A 20,374-nucleotide genomic window follows, 5' to 3' on the forward strand; every position below is an offset into this window, starting at 1 on the left:
GTCTATCTATCCATCATCTGTCTTTCTCTGTGTGTAGCCCTGGTTATCCTAGAACTTATAGACCTGGCTGGCCTTGAACTCATGATGTTCCTATCTCGGCCCACTGAGGACTGGCATTACAGGTGTGCACTGCCTCACCCAGTGTTGTGTAGCATTTTCCTACAAGACAAAGCCTTTCATTTTGGAGGAAAGCTCCTTAAGACACAGGAGTTCCTCTAAGCGGAAGTGAAAATTCCACCCTACAGGGAAGCTCCCCAAGTAAACAACTCAAAAGCTTCAGGAAGTCCCAGAAGCTGAGTAGCCCCTTTGCTCTATGAGTATATGTAACAGTGAGGCTTACGAAGTCACTCCCAGGCAAGCCCAGCTGCCTGTCGGGGAACAGCAACCAACTGAATGCCTGGATGAATCTCCAGCCTGTGGAGCTGCCTGCGAGTTATACAGTGAGTGTAGTCACATTTCATTTGTATTTTAATAGATAAAGCTTGACTGAAGTTCAGAAACAGCCACACCAATCAGCCTTACAGACCAGGCAGTGGTGGCACACATCTTTAATCCCAGTAGCCCTGCTAGTTTGCCATAGAAACCGGCTGGTAGTGATGCACACCTTTAATCCCCGCCATAGAGAGGATTATAAAACAAGAGGAGACAGTTCTCAGACACAGTCTCATTCTGAGATTCCTGGAGGCAGGATAGCTGTTTCGGACTGAGGTAGAGGTAAGAGCCAGTGGCTGGCTGTTTTGCTTTTCTGACCTTCAGGTTGGATCCCAATTTCTGTCTCTGGGTTTTTATTAATCGTGCTACATGTGAGTTACAAGTGTCCAGCATTTATTTGTAAGTGTCACGCAGGCTGGGGTGGGCTTTTGGTGATGCAGGTGTCTTTGGGTCACACATGTGTGCCTGTCCACACACTCCCATAAGTAACCCCAATAAAATGCACTGGGTCACCATGTTTCTTACACTGAATAGCATGAGCAAACTCAAGTTAGTTTCCTTGTTTTCAGAGGGGACTCTTCAGTACAGAGAACTAGAAGAATATGCACATACTAAAAGACGAAACTGGGCTACCAATACATACAATATGTGTGTGTGTGTGGACAGGCACATACATGTGAAGGAGCGTGTGTGTATGGACAGGCACACCCATGTAGAGTGTATGTATATCGACAGGCACACACACATGAAGGAGCACGTGTGTGTGTATGGACAGGCACACACACAGGCACACATGTGAAGGAGCGTGTGTGTATGGACAGGCACACACGTGAAGGAACATGTGTGTGTATGGACAGGCACACACGAGAAGGAGCGTGTGTGCAGGTGTGTGTATGGACAGGCACTCACATGTAGGCCTTCATTGTCAAGAATACAAAGCATGTGGGTACATGCACAGCATGCTCAGCTCAAGCACAGAACACTGGTGGTGGGGGAAGTTTTGTTAACCAATCACCTCTAAGAAGTGGAGCCTAATTAAGGCATGGCTACCTGGCGCCCAGGAAGAAAAACTGGGAGGGACGAGGTGCTCGCTCTCTCTGGGTGATTCCCGCGGGACACAGCGGAGCTTGGACTTGCCATTCTCGTGGCGTGAGTTTCCCCTTAGAATCAGTAAAAATAGAATTGTTTGTCTTCAAGCTGGTCTGGTTATTTCACGAATCGAGCTAACACACTGGGGACAAGAGAACTGCTGCCAGGGTTGGTGACCCAAGGTTTGGTGGCAGAGCTCACACCCAGCACCCTGATGTCTTGGGTTCTATCCCCAACACTGAAAAAAGAAAGAAAAAGAAAAAGGGAAGAGGAGGGAGCTTAGGCTGTGAGGATGTCACCAACAATGGTCTTAGGTCTGTGAGCTCTGGCCTGTGTCCACCAGTGACAGGTTTGGTCAGTCTATGCTGACTGGCTTGACACATGGTTGGACTCAGAGGCCAAGTCATCTCCAGCTGATGTGCCCAGGGAGTGACACAGAGGGTGTTCAGGTGGACAACTATGTGTTACAGGGAGCAAAGCCAGATGCACTTCTCAAACCATGACTTCAGACAAAAGTCAAAAAGCTTGATTTTGGTAAAGAAACCTGGTAGATGCTTACTGTCTGGGTTGGAGTTAGAAGCCTGCTGTAATCCGGCTCTAACCACAGATAGACACAGATAGACAAGTCCCGCCAGCAGCACTCTTGGGTGCCTCCCTCATTCCCTCGGAATTTCCACAGGACTTCTGCTCATATGCAGGACTGTCTCTAAACCGTTAATGTGTTACCTGGTTCTCCTTTTGTTTATTGTTTATGTGTATGTGCACATGTATGGGCATATATGTGCTACTGCACATGTGTGGAGGTCAGAGGGCAACTTTCCCTCCCATCGTGTAGGACAGGGGATAGAACTTAGGTTGTCAGGCTTGGCAGCAAGTGCCAAGCCTCTCACCAGACTTGTTACATGGTTCTCATCAGTCACCCTTGAGGCTGGACCAGGCTTGGCTTCTGTAACCTTCCCAGCAAGACAGCATCTCATGCAGTATGTTGGCTCTCCCATCCTCCGGGACAGGGTTTCTCTGTGTTGCTTTGGAGTCTGTCCTGGAACTAGCTCTTTTAGACCCGGCTGATCTTGAATTCAGAGATCCGCCTGCCTCTGCCACCTTGGGATTAAAGGTGTGCGCCATCACTGCCTGGCGCAGTATGTTTCTTAATTCCCTTGATGTCCTGCTTCTGCCCAGCTACAGAAGTGGAGACAGTAACCCAGGACTGATGCAGAGACCTGGAATTTATTGGTGAAGGGGAAGATGGGGCGGGGGGGACGGGACACTGAAGCCAAGAAGGCAGTGAACACTCCTTGCACTCGATGCGTTCAGGATGCTCCTGCCCAGGACAGAACACCCACATGCTGCTGGTGCCAACAGGGCCTTCAGGCTTAGTACAGATTGTGGTTGCTTCAACAGGGAAAGACAACAGATGCCCATAGGCAAGGCAAGGCACTTCTTGGGTAACAGCAGGTTAGCAAGCAAATGTGCTTTGCCTCATTTCCATGTGGCTACAACCCCCTCCAGCCTGGAGGGTTCCCATTTTCTTCCTGGGACTATCAGCTGACCTGGGCCTCCTAGCTCGGTAACAGAGCTAAATCTTGCCTTTAGCAAACCCGCAGCTGTTGCAGGGAGCTGTGACCCCCTCTGCAGTCATCTGATGTGCACCACCTGGCTGTGGCTGCTACCTGGGGGTAGTGTGAACAGAGTCCAGACTGGGATGTAGCAGGGCTGGCCCTGGGGATGTCAGACTCTGACTCAGGGATTCATCCAGCTTCCGGGTCTCAGCCTCTAGAACAGTGGCCTCGGGAGCCTGGGCCACTGTGAGGAGGGAGTGAGACAGGCTGTGGTGGAGGCCTGCTAGCTCACGGCTGGTCTGCACCGACCGCGCAATGTACTCCTGCCTCTGCCTCCGCTCCAACGCCAGCTGGGCTCGCAGCAGGGCTACCTAGTGGACAGGAAAACCAAGGAGAGCAAGTTGAAGGCTCTGAAGCTGTCCTGGCCCTTCTGCTCTGTGCTCTTGTGGCTCCACGCTGGAATCAACTCTGTACATATATGAATCTCAGAATCAGGCTCTGGTGTTGGAAGAAGGGCCCCATGAACTCCAAATCCAGAGATTCTCAATGTTGACTCCACAGTTACGATGGCTAGTTTAATGTCAACACAACCTGAGAAGATCTCAGTGAGGGACTGCGTACATCAGGGTGGCCTGTGGCATGTCTGTAAGGTGTCACGCCTTACATAAACAATGTGAGAAGACCCCGCTCATGCTGGTGGTACCATTCCCTGGCTATGGTCCTACACGGCAGTGAGCTAAGCACTAGGGATGCATGCATTCACCCTTGGCTGCTGACTGTGACCCCACTAGCTGCTTTGAGCTCCGGCAGCCTCTACTTCCCTGCTACAATGGACTGGTACCTGGAATTGAGAACTAAAACAAACCCTTTTCCTGTTCATCACTTTTGCTAGGGTGTCCTATCGATGAACTACGACAGATGACATAGGGCGCTACAAGCATAATTAAACTCAACAGCTTTATTTTCTCTAATTTTTAAAAGATTTACTTAAGAAAATGTGTATGACTGTTTTGCCCACACATATATATGTGCACCATGTGTGCCTGGTGCCTACAGGTCAGAAAAGGGCATCAGATCCCCTGAAATTGGAGTTGTAGATGGTTGTGAGCTACCATGATGGAAGCTGAACCTAGATCCTCTGCAAGAACACAAGCGCTCTCAACCGCTGAGCCATCTCTCCAGTCCCTCACTAACATCACTGAAGGGAAATTTACAATTGCTCAAATACCCAGAGTTTTAATTTTGATGATTTCGATAATGTATGTGCTCAGGCATAACCACAACCTAAACAACAACACATAGAACACTTGGACCAGGCACAAGTTCCATCACATCTTTGGGAGGAAACATTCCAACTTAACTAGAATGGGGTGAGGCCCCCGGTATCAGTGTTTTTCCAAAACTCCTCCCCCACGTGGCTCTAAGATACTGCCAAGGTTGAGAATCTCCAGCTAAACTTCCCATGCCTCAGATGGGAACGCTGAGATGGCAGACGCGGTGAAGTGACCAGACTCTCAGGACCACCCAGAACTAAGGTGAGGGGAGGGCCTTAGAAGGCAACTCTGAGGGCCGCACCAGGAAAAAGCAAGTCCCAAGGCCTTCTGTCTCAGACTCTGAGTCAAGGGCTTCATAGAAATGTAACTACAAAGCACAGCCCAGATCCAGCTGGAGTCAGCCTGCCGACAGTAAATACTGATTTTGAGAGAGGCTCAGGAATCCTGTCTATCTCTTCATTACTCCTAGGTGGGGTAGGAGAAAGGTGTGGAGAGGAAGGAGGAGAAAGAGGAATGTGGGACCTGTAGGTAAGGCATAGGAGCAGGAGGCGTTAGCTTCCTGAATGTGGCAGCTTGCCTGATGGTGTCTGAGTCCCTCTGCTAGTGTCCACAGTCCTGCCTGCCTACGGCCGAGGACCAGGCCTCAGTGCTTCCTGTCCTGTTCTGCCCTGGACCCTCCGTGTCTCCTCTCCCTCTGTGAGGACAGACCTGGAGGCTGCCCTGGACTTTTCGCCACCCTGCAGGAGCACCCTGAGACTGGAGCACATTTGCCTCCTATGGAGACGAAAGTTCTTTGGGGCCAAAGATTCTCCCTCTCAGCTGGAAATACAGACACAAAACTCACTGCCTGAGTACAGTGAGGGAAAGGGGGAATAGAAGACGGATCTTTCCAGAACATACCTCTCTCTGAAGCTCAACCATATGCATGTTGTCCGAGGAACCCTTCTGACCTCCTCTTCCATCCTGAGGGAGACAAACACGGACCTGTCAGAATGGGCTGCCCGGCTCTGGAGTTTCCACAGCACCCACCTCTGTCCCTGGCCAAAGGCCAGCGAGGCCTCCAGGGGCCTATCTGTTGAGCAGGCAGGGCAGAACTCATTCCACTCCCGGGAGGTGGCGACATCCTGAGGGCCAGGAGTACCTGAACTGAAGCATACGGGGCATAGCTCCCAGCCAAGGGGAAGCCCTAGAGGGCCCACGCAGCATCGTGGGCAGCATCTTCTATGAGGAAACTTTTTATTTAACATTAAGGATTCACGATGGATCTGTTTTGTGGCAGCCTTGGGACGAAGGCGAAGAAAGACAGTGTTTGCCCTTGGGAAATGTTCATAAAAAGTGGGGTGAAGCTGGAGATGTTCAGGACCAGAAGCTGTTCCTCGGCCCAGGCTGATAGGAACAGCGTACCCAAGGTGGTGAAACCCCTTCCCTGAAAATGGGCTCTGTGCCAGGACGTATCAGAACCCTAACGTAAACTTAGAACTAAGGGGCTCTTAGATGTAGGGCTTCTCTCAAAGCCCTGGGCTGGGAAGACAACACAGCCACTGGACGCCAGGGACTCTGGGTAACAGGGGAATCTGAGGCAGTGCTCTGGGAGTGAGTGGATCTGAACCCACGGTCCCTGACTATAGTTACCCACTGATGTCAGACCTCCTCCTAAGGCAAGGACAGACACTAAGGGCAGAGTCAAGCGGGGGTTGGGTGGGGGTGGGGGGGTGGGCAGGGGCGCGGGGGTGCTCTCTAGATTTGAGTGGCTGTTTCTACACCTATACTGGCCTGGGATACGTACTACAGAGGGTTGAGTTTCTACAGGGGCAGGAAGAAAGAGACAGGTGAGAAAAACAGGTAACCTGCTGTGTGGGGGATGAAGCCATTGCTTCTCTCATCTCCAGTGACCCTGCTCGGGATGCACGCATGGACTCCTTCTTCAGCTTCCTCCGTTCTCGCTCCACCTGCCAATACGCAAGTGCAAAACACATCTTGATTTGGAGCCAGCACATGTGCAGGGGTGAGTGCAGAGAGCTGGGAGCCATAGGAAGAAGACTCCTGGGCTGGAGGGCGGGGGACATAAGGTAGGATACACAGAAGTGCTCCTGGTACAGAGGCCGGGCAGCTCTCAGTCTGGGAGCAGAGGCTGGCTGTGTGGGTTCTTTGTGAGCTGTCCCCGTCCTGCCACAGCCAATCTGCTCTCCAGCATGACCAGCAGGCTCCACAGACAAACACGGCTGTAATTTAATAAAACTCAGAAACGGGCACAAGAAATGGAGATTTGGGGCCCCAGAGGGGGACTACCAAAGTTCCTGACCTGCTCTAATGCAGTCCGCAGCTGCGTGTTGTGGTGTTGCAGCTTGCTCCGGTCAAACTCCAGCTGCGCCACTGCTTGCTGCAGACGCTCCAGCCTCTGTGTCCACTGCTCCTTCTCCTCCGCCCCAGGACTAGGCTCAGCCACAGCTACCTGCAGGGGAGACCCAGGCTGCTCATCAGGCAGCCCGACAGACAGGGAGAAGAGATGGAGGGCAAAGGGACCAATTTGTCAGCTTGGGTTCAGAGACCCATTCCTAAAGGAGAACAAGATGCTGACGGGCTCCTCCTACGCCACCGGGCCCAGCTCACCTCTCCAGGCTGTGCGTCTTGTCCAGCTTTGGGCCCCTGGTCTGCTCTGCTGGCTGAGCGTGGACCACGTGACTGCTGTTCCTCCAGAGCCTGCCTGCTGAGCACCAACTCCTCCTGAGGTACAGAACGAAGGACAAAAATCATTCTATGCCAAACCCATATCCAGAGTTGTCTCATCCTCTACCCTCTTCGTAAATAGATCATGTTCAAGAAGGGAGACAGATCTGGGAGTGTGTGTGTGTGAGAGAGAGAGAGGGGGGGGGGGGAGAGAGAGAGAGAGAGAGAGAGAGAGAGAGAGACAAGCTCATGGGGAAAGGAAGAGCCACAAAGTCTAACCCTGAGCCCTCCTCAGATTTTCAGAGCTAACCACTTCAACCAGATGTCTGACTTTGGACAAGCTGAAGTCCCTGACTGCCGTTTTTCATCTATAAAATGGACAGAGTATCAGTTCCTTCAAGGGTAGTGAAAACTGAGAACAATGGAACCTGGCATGTAAAAATGTTTAAATATGTAACATGCTAAGTGGTAAAGAGAGCTTGCTGTTTTTTCAGAGGATCCAAATTTGGTTCTCAGCACCCACATGGCATAGCTCACAATTGTCTCTAACTCTAGCTCCATAGACTCCAATGCCCTCTTCTGGCCTCCATAGGCACCTACACATACACACATCTACACATACCTACACACACACACACACACACACACACACACACACACACCTATGGCACACACTCATACAGATATGCACAAACACATTAACAACAACAGTCAGGCAGTTGGGGCCTACACCTTTAGCCCCAGCACTCAGAAGGCAAAGGTAGATGGAGCTCTGTGAGGTCAAGGTTATATAGATCTAATCTACATGGGAAGTAGAAAGTAGAAAAAGGCAAGATCTTCTGAGTAAATTGGGAGCATGGGGACCTTGGGGGAGGGATGAAGGAGGGAGGGGAGAGGCAGGGAGGGGAGAGGCAGGGAGGGGAGCAGAGAAAAATGTAAAGCTCAATAAAAATCAATAAAAAAAGACTGTTCCTCACATGGTGACCTCCAACCATAAATTGCTTTTTGTTGCTACTTCAAACTGTAATTTTATAAATTGTAACACTGATATTTCTGATGGTCTAAGGCAACCCTGTGAAAGGGGTTTGGACCCACGGGATCCACCTACTTTCAAGTTCACTCCTTCCTGTCACAGGCCCAGCTCCACACTCTGCAGACGCTCATCTCATTCTGCACCTACTGGCCCTTTGCTGAGCTGCCTGCTGTAATGTCCCTGTGTGTCCGCTCAGTGCCTCGCTCTACTTTCAAACCGAGTTCACCCTCCTCAATTCCGCTTTTCTTCATCTTCGTGGGCTGCTCCTGCACTGTGCCTGGCTAGTTCCCTTCCAGTCCCTTCCAACTTAACCTTAAACACCACTTTTACCAGAAAGCCATTTGGTGCCACCCTTGGGAAGTTTGGGTGTCCCTGAAGCGCGCTCAGAGCACACTGAAATTCCTTTATCCAGCGCGGACCTCACTGATTACAGTTGCTCATCTGCTCTGCAAGCTGAGGTATAGAAGGCTCACCACCTCGTTCTTTCAGTCTGAGGTACCACAGGCAGGTAAGCCCTTGCTCTCAGCTAACAAACTCTGTCCCCTGCCTGGCTCTCCACACAGTGACTCACCTGTAGCCTTTGATGTTCTGACTCCCTCTCTAGGACAGAGGCTTGTAGGAACATGGCTATCTCCTGCAGACTGCTGATGCTGGCCTTGCTCTGGGCCAGGGACAGTGCCAAGTTCTGAGCCTTCTCCCTCCATTCGATCTCCCTGGCTTCTGTCTGCCTCAGGGCATTCTGCAGCCGCTCCAGCTCCTGTTGCGCTGGGGGCGATTGTGCAGCTGATTTCTCTGCTGGGAAGGCTCTGAGGCTTGGGGAAGAAGCATCCAGACTCTGCCTTTGCTGGGCCTCCCTCAGCATCAAAATTTCTTCTTCTTTTTGGGCTAGAATCAGCTGTAGTTCCTTCAGGCTTTCCACAATGTCCCCTGCCTCCTCTTCTCTCTCTTGTTGCAGACCTTGCTTCTCTTGGATCCCATTTTCTTGACTCCTCTGGGCCAGGGCCTTTTCCAGCAGCCGCCCCTGCTCCTCCTGCTGCCTCAGCTCTTCTTCCTTCCGGGAAAGGGCCTGTTGGAGCTGCTGCATAACCTCTTGGTGTTGGAGAGCCTGGGCCTGGATCTCACCTTCTCGCTTCCTCAGGGCCTCCTCCAGCTGCCGGGCGCGTGCCTGGCAGGTGTCCAGGGTAGCTTGCAAGGTGGTAGTGCTGGCCTCCAGAGTGCAGCTCAATTCAGCCTGCTCAAGGAGACTCCGCTCTTTCTCCTGCAGGGCAGCCTGGGTCTTGCTGAGGGCCTCCTGCAGAGCCTCTGCCTGGCCCCATGCAGCCTCCTCCTGATGGCGGGAATACTGATTTTCTGCTCGCAGAGCTGCGAGCTCTTGTTCTTGTTCTGTAAGTGTGGCCTGGGCCTGCAGCCAGCTGTCCTGCAGGGTCCTGGCTTCTGCCTCATGCTCCTGTGCCTGTTCAGCACACCGCTGCTGAAGGACCAGCACAGCCTTCTCGTGCTCCCGAGACTCAGCCCTTAGGTCTCCCAGCACCTCCTCCAGGGCCTGCACCTGCCGCCCCTCCGCCGCCAGCTCTTCCTGGAGCCTTTGCACCTGTTCCCTGTGATCATCAAGCTCCCCCTGGCGCTCCTTCAGTGTTGCGTGGGCCTGCTCCAGCGATGCCTGCAGAGCACTTGCCTTTTGCTTCATGCTTTCCTCCTGCCCCTGGGTCTGCTGCTGTTCTTGCCGAAGGGCCTCCAGTTCTTGGTCCTTCTGGGTCAGAGCTCTCTGGGCCTCCTCCAGCTGACCCTGAAGTGCCTGCTCTTTCAGCTCCCCTTGTTCCTTGGCTTCCTGGAGGTGCCGCTGCAGGCTCGCGATCTCCTGTTCTCGGTGGGTCAGGAGCAGGCTAGTCTCGCCCACCTTCCTGTGCAGGCCTTGGAGCTGCTGCTCCAGCTGGCCCGTGTGTTCCTGCAGTTCCTGGATGCGCTCGTGCTGGCACTCCACCTCCTTCTCCTTATCACGCAGAATCAGCTTCAAGTGCTCCAGGCTCCCACGCTGGGCTTTACTAGGGCTCTTCCCATCATCTGCCCGCTCGTGCATCAGCTGCCGCTGGGAGGCCAGCTCCTGCCCGCGCTCTCTCAAGGAATGCTTGATCTGTTCCAGGTCCTCCTCCAAGATCTTGGTCTGCAGCGTCCTCTGATCTTCCAGAACCTGGATCCTCTCCTTCTGCAGCATCAGCTCCTGGCCCTTCCTCTCTAGATCTTGAGTCAGTTGCTCTTTCTGTCTCTGCAGTTCCTTAATCTGCTGGCGCTGAGCCTTCACCTCCTGGTCCCTCTCCTGCAGCTCTCTTGCCAGATGGGTGCCATGGTTCTCCAGATCATGGAGCTTGGTGCTTTGTGCCTGCAGCTCCTGGCTCTTTTCTTCCAGGTCCAGGGTGAGGTGGGTTAGAGCCACCCTTTGCATTTCCCTCTGGTCCTCCAGCTCTGCAATCACTTGCTGCTGGCCCTCCACTTTGTGATGGCTCTCCTCCAGTTCCAGGGTCAGGCATTCCAGAGTCACCAGCTGCTTTTTCAGATCCTGAATCTGTCCCCTCTGGGACTCAATCACTTGAGCCTTCTTCTCCAGTTCCAGGAGATGATGTTCCAAGACACTCCTCTGGGTCTCCCGATCTTTCTCCAGTTCTCTGATCTGGTCCCGCTGAACACACAGCTTCTGCTCCCGCTCCTGGACGGCCATGGGCAGGTGCTCTAACACCGACCTGCACTTCTCCAGCTCCTGAATCTGTTCTTGTTGCAGGTCTACCTCTTGACTTCGCTGCTTCAGGTCCATGGAGAGCAGCTCCAGAGCCGCCTTCTGCATTTCCCGCTGCTTCTCCAGGTCCTGGATCTCAGCCTGCAATGTCTCCACCTCCCGTTCTCTGTTAGACAGGGTCTGGGCCAGCAGGGCTAGGTTCTCCTGCAAAGCTTTCCCCTGGGCCACTTTTAGCTCGCCCTGCTCTTGCAAAGCCTGGGCTCTCTCCCGCTCACTCTCCACCTCCTCGCTTTTCAGTTTCAGTGCTGAGCGAGCCGTTCGCAGATCTTCTTCCAGGACACCGGCTGCACTTGCCTGAGCCCGGGCTTCTGCGACACATGTTTGCAGATGTTCAACCTGGGCAGTCAGCTTCTCCTTGGACGCCTGAAGCAACTCTCGCTCATTCTGGAAACAAGAGGCAAAATGCTTTAAGACAAGATGATTTCCTTTTTACTTTGGTCTTTTGAGACAGGGTTTCTCAGTGTAGCCCTGGCTATCCTGGAACTCATTTTGCAGACCAGGCTGGCCTCGAACTCAGAGATCTGCCTGCCTATGTGCTTGCATCTGTGCTGAGTTTAAAGATGTGTGCCACCACTGCCTGGTCAAGACTATTTTCTTGATACTGTCACTCTGATACTGGCCTCTTATTTTATGGCACCATCAGTGACCAGGCCTTAGCAAGGACTGAAGTGATGTGTTCCACTTAAGCAAATCCTATACAGGAGTGTACCTACCATCTTCCAGGGCTCCTCTGTATCCAGGGGAGACAGCCTGGTGCAAAGAGCTTTCTAGACCCTGATCTTCCAGAGCAAGGATTAAGAGTTTAATCTTAATTCAGAAAAAGTAATTAGATAAAGGCTCACTATGACCTTCATAATGGAAAGGTGGGAGGCGTCAGGGAACCTTGAGACTTGCTGAAGGAAGCCAGGCATATGAGCACAGGCCAAGGTGGGTCTGAGAGGTAGAATCTTGAACTCTAAACACAACTCCTGAGGCACTCTTCCTCAGATCAGCACTTTACCTGAGCTTCCATTTTCTGCAGCTCTGCCTGCCGTAGGTGACTCTGTAAGGATGCCACAGTCTCATGCAAGTCTCTCAGCTCAGACTCCAGGGAGCTCTGTTTCCCTTCCCACTTGGATTTCTCTTTGAAAAGAACACAGGTGCTGGAGTCAGGTGCATGGTTGCAGGTGGGAGAACACAGGGTGTAGACCAGATGGAGGACAGGGATCAGAATCCCAGGGGAACACGGCCAAGGAGGAGAAAATGACACCCAGTGTCCTGTGCCTTCTCCTGTCTATCAGCAGCTGCTTCCAGCCATGCACCCGTGTCTGCCGCGAGCCTGGCACAGCGCAGCCTGCTAACCATCCTACACTTCCTTATCCTCAACACCCAGGGGTCCTCAGATCTGTTCTCTAGACATGAGAGGCAGTGGTCATGACAGCAGCGGCCACTTCTAATCCCAAATCATATGAGTTTGAAGGTGGTTCCTAGAGGCGTTCGAGTCTGAAGACACCCCAGAGTCAGCTGTGTGTACTGTACAGACCTCAGAGAACCCTAAAAAAGGCTCACCTCTTTCCTTCTGAAGTAGGATTTCAAAAAGGAACAGTCTTGAGGCACCTTTCCTTTCCAGGTGGTACCCACCCCTCCAAGTCCTTGGCAGAGGGACAGGACAGCATATTCTTCCCGACTCCCCTGCCTGGCTTTTCTCACAGTAAGTAAATTATTCTCACAATAATCCTTTAGTCCTCAAAGGCTAATTTTGAGGGCACAGTGGGAAATGATAAAAATAAGAAACATGGGTAAATGATGAGAAGCACAATTTTATGGTCTGATAGTTTTGGCCCAGGGTCACCAGGATTTTGTGCTTGAAAAGAAAAAAATCTTTGCATGGGCTGAGATGGCTCAGAAGGGAAAAGCGCTCACTACCACACTGACTACTTGGGCAGGATGCCTGGGGAACCTGTGAGGTAGAAGAGAGCTGGTTTCCACAAATTGCCCTCTGACCTCCATGTGTACCATGGCACACCACACACACACACACACACACACACACACTCACACAGTAAATGCAATTTTAAAAACTAAAAAGCAAAACAAAAAACAACTCCATGCAGAGACTAACAGCAGCCAAAGCAGCAACTTCTATCAGATTCCCAGATCTGTTCCTTCTAACTCCTTTTTCTGGGACGCCCACAAAGGTCAAGCAAAGGGGAACTAGAATTGAAGAGGATCACCGCCCCTCACAGGTGCCTCAGCTAGTCTCCCGTCCCTGTCACCACCCGCTCTTGCCTCCTGTCAGCCTGCTGCCCTGAGCATCTCACCTTCCCGGCTCTGTGAGAGCTGTCTTTGCAGGTCCTGCAACTCTGAGTGGACCTGGCTCTTCTGGGCCTCTGTATCAGCCAGGTGCTGTGTCAGCTTCAGGATCTGGTCCCTCAGGTCATCCTGGGAAAGGAAGGGCAGGGTTGAGCTCCTGCTCTGTAGAGCTCAAACTGTCTATACTCTGCAGACTCTGACACCATGACCCTACTCCCTAAACCAGTTCCCAAGCTTGCTAAGGCTGTGACCCTTAAATATAGTTCCTCTTATTATGGTGATCCCCAACCATAAAATTATTTTGTTGCTACTTCATAACTGTAATTTTGCTACTGTTATGAATTGTAACATAAACATCTGCTATACGACCCCTGTGAAAGGGTCATTCAACACCCAAAAAGGTTGCGACCCACAGGTTGAGAACCACTGCTCAAAACCCTTCTGCATTTAGTTCTCTGAAGGGGGGTGAACCTGAGGGGCACCCCCTGGGCCTATGTTTTTGCTGTTATTTCAGACAGTTTCATGTAGCTCAGGCTGATCTTAAAGTAACCACAAAGTCTAGGCTTGTCTTGAATGCCTGATCATCCTCCTGCCTCAGCCTCCCGAATGCTGGGACCACAGGCCTGTGCCACCACACCTGGATTGTTTCTTTTGAAGTAACTGTTCAGTGTCCTATTCCAGGCCACTCCTTCCCCCTTAGGAACCCCCTCACAGTTCAGAACACAGTCACCTCTTCCCTGACATGCTCTAGCCATGTCTGAGTCAGTCCTTCTGTCAGCTCCACGTCAGAGTGAAGCCTGGGCTCCACCGTGGAGGGCTTCTTGAAGGCAGGCTGGGTCTTTACCTTCTGTATCGGTAGCTCTGAGTGGCCGGTGCACAGGCAGCTCTCAGAACTGACTAGCAGGCACAGTGAGGTGGAGTTAGCTCAATCTTAAGTCTAGAATGTTCTTGTAAATGGTAACTTCAAATTCCAATGCTCCCAGCTTACCTGACTTCTCAGAGGACTTGGTACTAAGCATAAATTCTTGGATGAGAAGTGATACAAAATAAAACCCATGTGTTGTGTTGAAGGTTTTCAGTGCGGCGGGCTCCTTCAAGACCCGCACTCCCAGCAGTGGGGTGTGGAGTGCTGTGTGATGGCAGAGGTGGCAGGGGAAGAGAAGCATGATCCGCCCACTTTCCAAGGGAAAACAAGGCTCCAGAAACCCAGATGCTTCAGTTACATCTGCCGGGCAGTAAGCGACAGGCGGAGTGACAGAGGTAGAGCTCAGGATGAGCAGCACCCTTTGATCCATCTTCCTCCATGTTTCCAGTCTGTTTGAGCATCTCAGGGGAAGTCAAGAAAAGGAAGGAGAAAAGGAGAGGACATACCCGGGCCTGCTGAGCCTTCCACAGGTCTTGATGAAGCTTCTTGAGAGCCAGTGCTACAGCCTCGGCTGACAGGGCAGTCAGGAGGGGCCCTCTCTTAAAGAGTCTCCTAGCTCCATTCTGATCTGAGGAAAAGAGGAAAATACTTCTCACCTGGCTACCACAATGAGAGGCAGCCGTCCCTCCCCAGACAGGGCCTTGGCCTTCCTGCTGGCTCCCCTCTCTCCAAAGCATCCCTTCTAGGTGGTTCATTCGTACACTTTCCATTAGCCCAGGGGTTCTCAACCTTCCTGATGCTGCGACCATTTAATACAGTACTTCATCTCGCGGTGACCCCAACCATACAATTGTTTCGTTGCTACTTCATAATTATAATTTTACTACGGTTATGAACTGTGATGTAAATATCTGATATGCAGAATGTCTGGTATTTGACCTCAGTGAAAGGGCCATTCAACCCCACAGGCTGAGAACTGCTGTGTTAGATAATGCTGGCTGTGGGCCGCTATGTTTTCAAGTGCAAGCTAAAAATTTTTTATCATGTTTTAAAAACAGGATTTATGGAGCCCAGGTTGGCCTGAAATTTACTATGTACTTGAGGATGACTCTGCACTCTTAATCCTATTCCAACCCCCACCTGAGCAGGTACCTTGATGCCCAGCAACTTACTATGTAGCTCAGGCTGGGGGCACTTAGAATCCTACAGAGCTCCGAGTGCTAGGGTTCCAGGCAGGCACCCCACATTTGGCCTAGCTCTTCATGTTTATTATCCTAGAAAAATTCTAAGGTAGGACTTTTAACACTTCCATTTTATAGTCAAGGAAAATCAAGTTCAGTGAAGTTAAGTGGTTTACCTGCTACCAGACAGACCGGGATTCAGGCTACCTGGAAGCAGCTGCGGCGTCTGCTGCCTTAACTTTGATGCTATTTTACAAGAGGAACTACATTCCCTTCCCTTCTCCCAGGCTTTGGTCCACAAGACTTAGCTCTCATCTGGCTTCCTCACCTTTCTCAGGGCCCCACAGGGAAGGAGCAGAGTCGCCCCCGCCACTCAGCTCAGGCCGGCTCTCACATGCAGACCCCAGGGCCTGCTGCAGAACAGAGTAGAGGCTAGCCAGCTGGGCCTGGGCCTGCTTCTCTGGCTGCTGTTCTGCAGCCAGCACCTCCAGCTGGCTCTCAGTGCTGCGCAGCTGCAGCTGCAGCTGGGTTGCCTTGGCCTCCTGGGCCCACAAAGAAGAACGCAGCTGCTGCTCTGCGATCCGTGAGGCTTCTAGCTCCTCCAGCAGCTGTGCTTCCCGGGCTACAAAGTCTGCCTCCTTTTCCTTCACCTCCTGCCTCAGTAGTCCCACCTGCCAGGAAGGAAGTAGACTCCCTGAGCGAGCAACAGGCACCCTTTCCTCAATCCTCCCGCACTTGACCCCGATGGGGAGGAGTCCAGCGGGCTCAGCTCTGCGGCAGGTAGCAAGGGCCCTGAAATGAGTAGTTCTGACAATTGGGGGTGACCAACACTCGACACAAGGGCTCAGGCTATACTAACAGGCCCTGGCCATGTTCCCAGACAAACAGATATGCCAGTCCCTGCAGTGATTATAACTCTGCACTGAGACCTCAACACAGGCTAGTCAGACTGCATGACGGCAGGCCTGAGTCCCTTCTCTCTGCTTCCCAATTCCACCTCTCCTCCAGGCTCAGGTCTGGGTCTCATTGAGCAAATTGAGAACGGAAGTCATTTCGCTGGTGTTTACCTGATCCGGGTGGGGTATTTGTTGATGCCCTCTAAGTCCCCCCTGCTACATTTTGCCAGCCAGATAAAGCACATTTGCAAGTGATTGTGCAAGAATCTGGCCCACTTGGGCACTCTGGGAACGCTCTGTTCAAGATGTCAGGCTCCCCACAGAGGATAGAGCTCATCTGTAGGTCAGGTTCCCACCCGGCCTGCCCATCCTCACTTTTCCCCTACTAGTGAGGACGCTGAGGTCCCTAGCCTATCCCGTTCTTAGGACAAAAAACAATTCGATTCACCCAGCCCCTCTAAGAGCAGGGCTCAGGCACAGTGGGGTACCTGTACACTGAGCTCTCTCTGCCCTTCCTGGGCCTCCTGTATGTCCTGGCGCAGGGAACTCAGCTCCTGCTGTCGAACAGAGTCAGCTTCTTGTAAAACAAGGAGCCTTCCTTCCTTTTCCACCAGCGACAGTGCCAGGCTGAAAGCAGAGGTTGGAGAGGTAGGGGTGAGAGCATGTTTCACCCGACCGTTCAAGTCAGGGCATTGCTTGTTAAACAGAAACAGCAGTGCTCACTGGAGGGTCAGTAAGTTCTACTATTTAACACCTACTAAGGGCTCTAGGAACTTCATACATATGAGGACTCATTTCAGCTCAAATCTACTCTTCTCTGATAAATTATACACATATAATATATTTCAAATTCACTATATTCCCATTCCTCTGTGTTCCCAACTCCCCACCCAATCATCACTCTCTGCCCCCGGCTCTGGGAATGGCTCTTTCACTTACAGTCACAGCATGGAAGCCATGACCATTCCAGCTTCTCTTCATCCTACCCACATCCAATCTGTAACTGTATATAACTGGATTAAGTCAATAATGTATCTTAAGCTCCTCTCTTCTTCCCATCCCTTCTACTTTCTTGCCAACTCTCATTTGGACACCTACACCAGTCTCCTGACTTGTTTTTAGGACGCAGTTGTCACTAGCAAAGAGATCCACCCCTTCTCAGATCCCTGGGGCACCGAGTGTATGCTACTTCCCATTCTGAATGGGCTCATGCCACTCCATGTTTCAGGCCATTTCAGTCTCTTCCAACACATCAGAAATCTGACTATGTTGATTTCCTTACTTGAAATCCTTACAGTTTTTGCTAAATGTAGCCTACAAGCTCCTTCCTGTGGACTTTAGCAAACACGGCCATACCACACTGTGGCTTCACCAAACACTGAATGCTTGCGTTGCCTCAGGCCTTCTGCTCTTCCTAGATTGTGTGGGTGGCTCTGTTTCATTGTTTAGCATTCTGTTTGTTTATTTACTGTGTGTGTTGAGGGGGCATATGGAGGTCAAAGGACAACCCTCAGGAGTGGGTCCTCTCCTTTCATTGTGTGGCTCCTGTAGACTGGGCTCAGGTCACAGGCTTGGCAGCAAGCATCCATGCCAGCTGAACCATCTCACCGGCCCTAGTATTCAATTTATTTTCATGTTTTAAAATTTTTTATTGTTGTTGTTTTTTAAGATAAGGTTTCTCTGTGTAACCCAGGGTGTCCTGGTACTCACTCTGTACCCGTGGCCAGCCTCAGAGATCTGCCCGCCTCTGCCTCCTGTGTGGTTAAAGCTGTGGACCATCTTGTCTGGTTTCGCATTTAGTTTAAACGCAACTTCCAGGGAAAGATTTTTCCATATACCTCTCTAAAGCAGTTTTCTCTCTTTCTAGTAGCACCTTATTTCTTTCCTCCATACCATATGTAATAATCTGTAGCAATTTATTTAAAAAATTGTTCGATTAAAAATTTCCCCACAGAACATAACTTCTATTGGGGTAGGGTTCACATTGTCATACAACAATGGTGCATAAAAGGTCTTCTCTAAACATGTATGAAATAAAACAAGTGTAAGATTTAAAGCAGAGACCATGTCCACTCTCGACGGCTCCAAGTGTAACCAGAGTGAGACATGGGGAGGTAACCTTGTGCAGAAGAGCCAGTGCCACTGTGACTACCGCATGGAAGGCAAGCCACCCCTCTGGCTTTCCAGCGTACCTGGCTTTTTCTTTCTCCAGTTCCTTCTGAATCCGGCTACATTCCTGAGCTTCTTTCACCTTCTCTTGAATCTCCTGCCTCACCAGTCTGTGGGAGTCATCCTGGGTTACCAGCTGAGACTTCAAGTCCTCTACCTGGAAGGTTATGAGCAAGAGGCTGAGATGGCAAAGCCCAGGGTGGGAAGACGCTTCCACCTAGGGCTTCAGGCTCCTACAGCACCCTAGGCAGAGGCCTGTCTCCACATTCTGGAGGTTTCACTAGTCCCTACACTACCTTGTTTTCTTTTTTACATTTACTGTGTATGCAAACACTCAAATACATGCTATGACATGCTTGTGGAGGTCAGTAGACAATTGGTAGGAGTTCGTTCTGAACTATCTAACTGCACGCGTGCACACACACACCATTCTTTTCCTTTCTTTTCCTTAAAAAAAAAAAAAGACAGGATTTCTCTTTACAGTCTGGCTGTCCTGGAACTTGCTCTATAGATCAGGCTGTCCTCAAACTCAGAGATCTGCCTACCTCTGCCTCTTGAGTGCTGGGATCAAAGGTGCCACCAACACCTGGCTTCATACCCTGTTTGTAATCATTCTCTTCTCCCAAACCCTTCAGCCTGTTTGTCTCCACAGCCTTATAAATGCTATATAAATGCAGACACAAATAAGAATCTTGGCTGAACACAACAATACCAAAAGGCAAAGTGATGGGCAAGACCACAGTGACCATACACACACACACTTTTTTAAAAATAAAAACTTAGAACATCCTCTGCTATTGGTCTCTGAGAAGCAAGTCATGTGGTAATACAGGTTTAGGTGAGGACAGGAAGGACAGCTGACACTGGCTTGCCTGAGATGTCTGCTTATGGTCACTCCAGACCAAGATAACAGTAGTCCCAGTATCCTGTAACATCTCCTCTGGATATCCAAATTTGCAGAAGTTTATACAAACAGTTAAATATAGCGGTATCTTTGCTCTGTAAATATGGTGTGTGTGTGTGTGTGTGTGTGTGCATATGAATGCAAATGTGTGTGTGTATGGAGGGAGAGGTTAATGTGAGTCTTCCTCTATCATTCCCACTCTTCTTTTTGGAGGCAGGTTTTTTTTCTTCCTAAACCTGATGTTTACTTTCAGCAGACTAGCTGGTAGGTGGGCTCCAGGGAACCCCGTCTCTGCCTCTTCAGCCCTAGTATTTTCAGCACATGTCACGGACCCAGCTTTTCACATGGGGGCTGGGAATCTGACTCAGACCCCTATGTACGTGCAGCAGACACTGTATTAACTGAGCCAGCTTCCTAGCCTGTTCTTGTTTTAGAGACAGAAACCCACTATGCAGTTTGGATTGACTTCAAACTCAACAGTCCTCCTGCCTCAACCTCTTAAGTGCTGGGATTAAACTATATAGTATTTGACTATAATTTATTCACATTCTCCTATACATTTTAAATAAGTTCCATATTACTTATCATATTGAATACAATGTAAACAATACCTAATGCAATGTAAACACTATGTAAATAGTTGTTATACATTACTTAATGAACAAGAAAAGGTCTGTATATTTACAGTACAATGCCCTCCCAATATTTTCAGTTGGCTGTTGGTAGAATCTGTGGACAAAAAGTGCCAATAATACAATCCCAGAACTCTGAGAGGCACATGCTCAGCTCTGAACACCCTTCAACTCTGCACTTATTTCTGCAGCCTGTCCTTGTCCTCCAGGGGTTGGCTGGGGTGGGAAGGGCTGTGGGGCAGGTAGAAAGGACGGACCTGCTTCTGCAGATCTACCCTGTCCTTCTGGAAGGCGGCACACTCTTCCCTATGCTGCTGGGCAGCCTCCTTCAGCTCCTGCTGTGCTCCCTGGAGCTGGGTCTGCAGCATGTTGCTGATCTCCTGCAGAGAGAAAGGTTCAGTGAGTGCAGAAAAGCTTCCACATGAGCTAGCTCCCCAGATCTGCGGTGTATAAACACCATTTGTTCCTACTGAGTTGGTAAAGCTGAGGCAGGAACTAATAATGCATAGTTTCCCCCTCTATTCTCACATTCTATTTCTCCTTCTTCCACATGACTGCATGGGCTCAGTCAACCTTTTGGACAGCCTAAGTTT

The 20,374-nt window shown here is 50.7% G+C and overlaps 1 protein-coding gene across 3 annotated transcripts in view; it reads right to left on the reverse strand.

Moving 5' to 3' along the window:
• Positions 1–2,729: 2,729 nt before the first annotated feature.
• Cep250 (centrosomal protein 250) overlaps positions 2,730–20,374 on the reverse strand; it is a 43,330-nt gene continuing 25,685 nt past the window's right edge. For 2 of the 3 annotated variants that reach the window (XM_087911082.1, XM_087911080.1), the window contains exons 21-33: positions 20,039–20,161; positions 18,269–18,402; positions 16,565–16,703; positions 15,509–15,851; positions 14,506–14,627; positions 13,143–13,263; positions 11,843–11,964; positions 8,626–11,226; positions 6,965–7,078; positions 6,657–6,824; positions 6,202–6,303; positions 5,255–5,317; positions 2,730–3,451 (exon numbers count right to left, since the gene is read on the reverse strand). In XM_087911082.1, the coding sequence (XP_087767208.1) occupies positions 3,188–3,451; positions 5,255–5,317; positions 6,202–6,303; positions 6,657–6,824; positions 6,965–7,078; positions 8,626–11,226; positions 11,843–11,964; positions 13,143–13,263; positions 14,506–14,627; positions 15,509–15,851; positions 16,565–16,703; positions 18,269–18,402; positions 20,039–20,161 (4,416 nt within the window). In that variant the 3' untranslated portion in view covers positions 2,730–3,187. The remainder of the gene's footprint in view (positions 3,452–5,254; positions 5,318–6,201; positions 6,304–6,656; positions 6,825–6,964; positions 7,079–8,625; positions 11,227–11,842; positions 11,965–13,142; positions 13,264–14,505; positions 14,628–15,508; positions 15,852–16,564; positions 16,704–18,268; positions 18,403–20,038; positions 20,162–20,374) is intronic. The other variant, XM_087911081.1, reaches the window with a different exon arrangement.

The sequence above is a fragment of the Myodes glareolus genome, chromosome 10, assembly GCF_982192425.1.
Source record: "Myodes glareolus chromosome 10, mMyoGla1.1, whole genome shotgun sequence".
NCBI lineage: Eukaryota > Metazoa > Chordata > Mammalia > Rodentia > Cricetidae > Myodes > Myodes glareolus.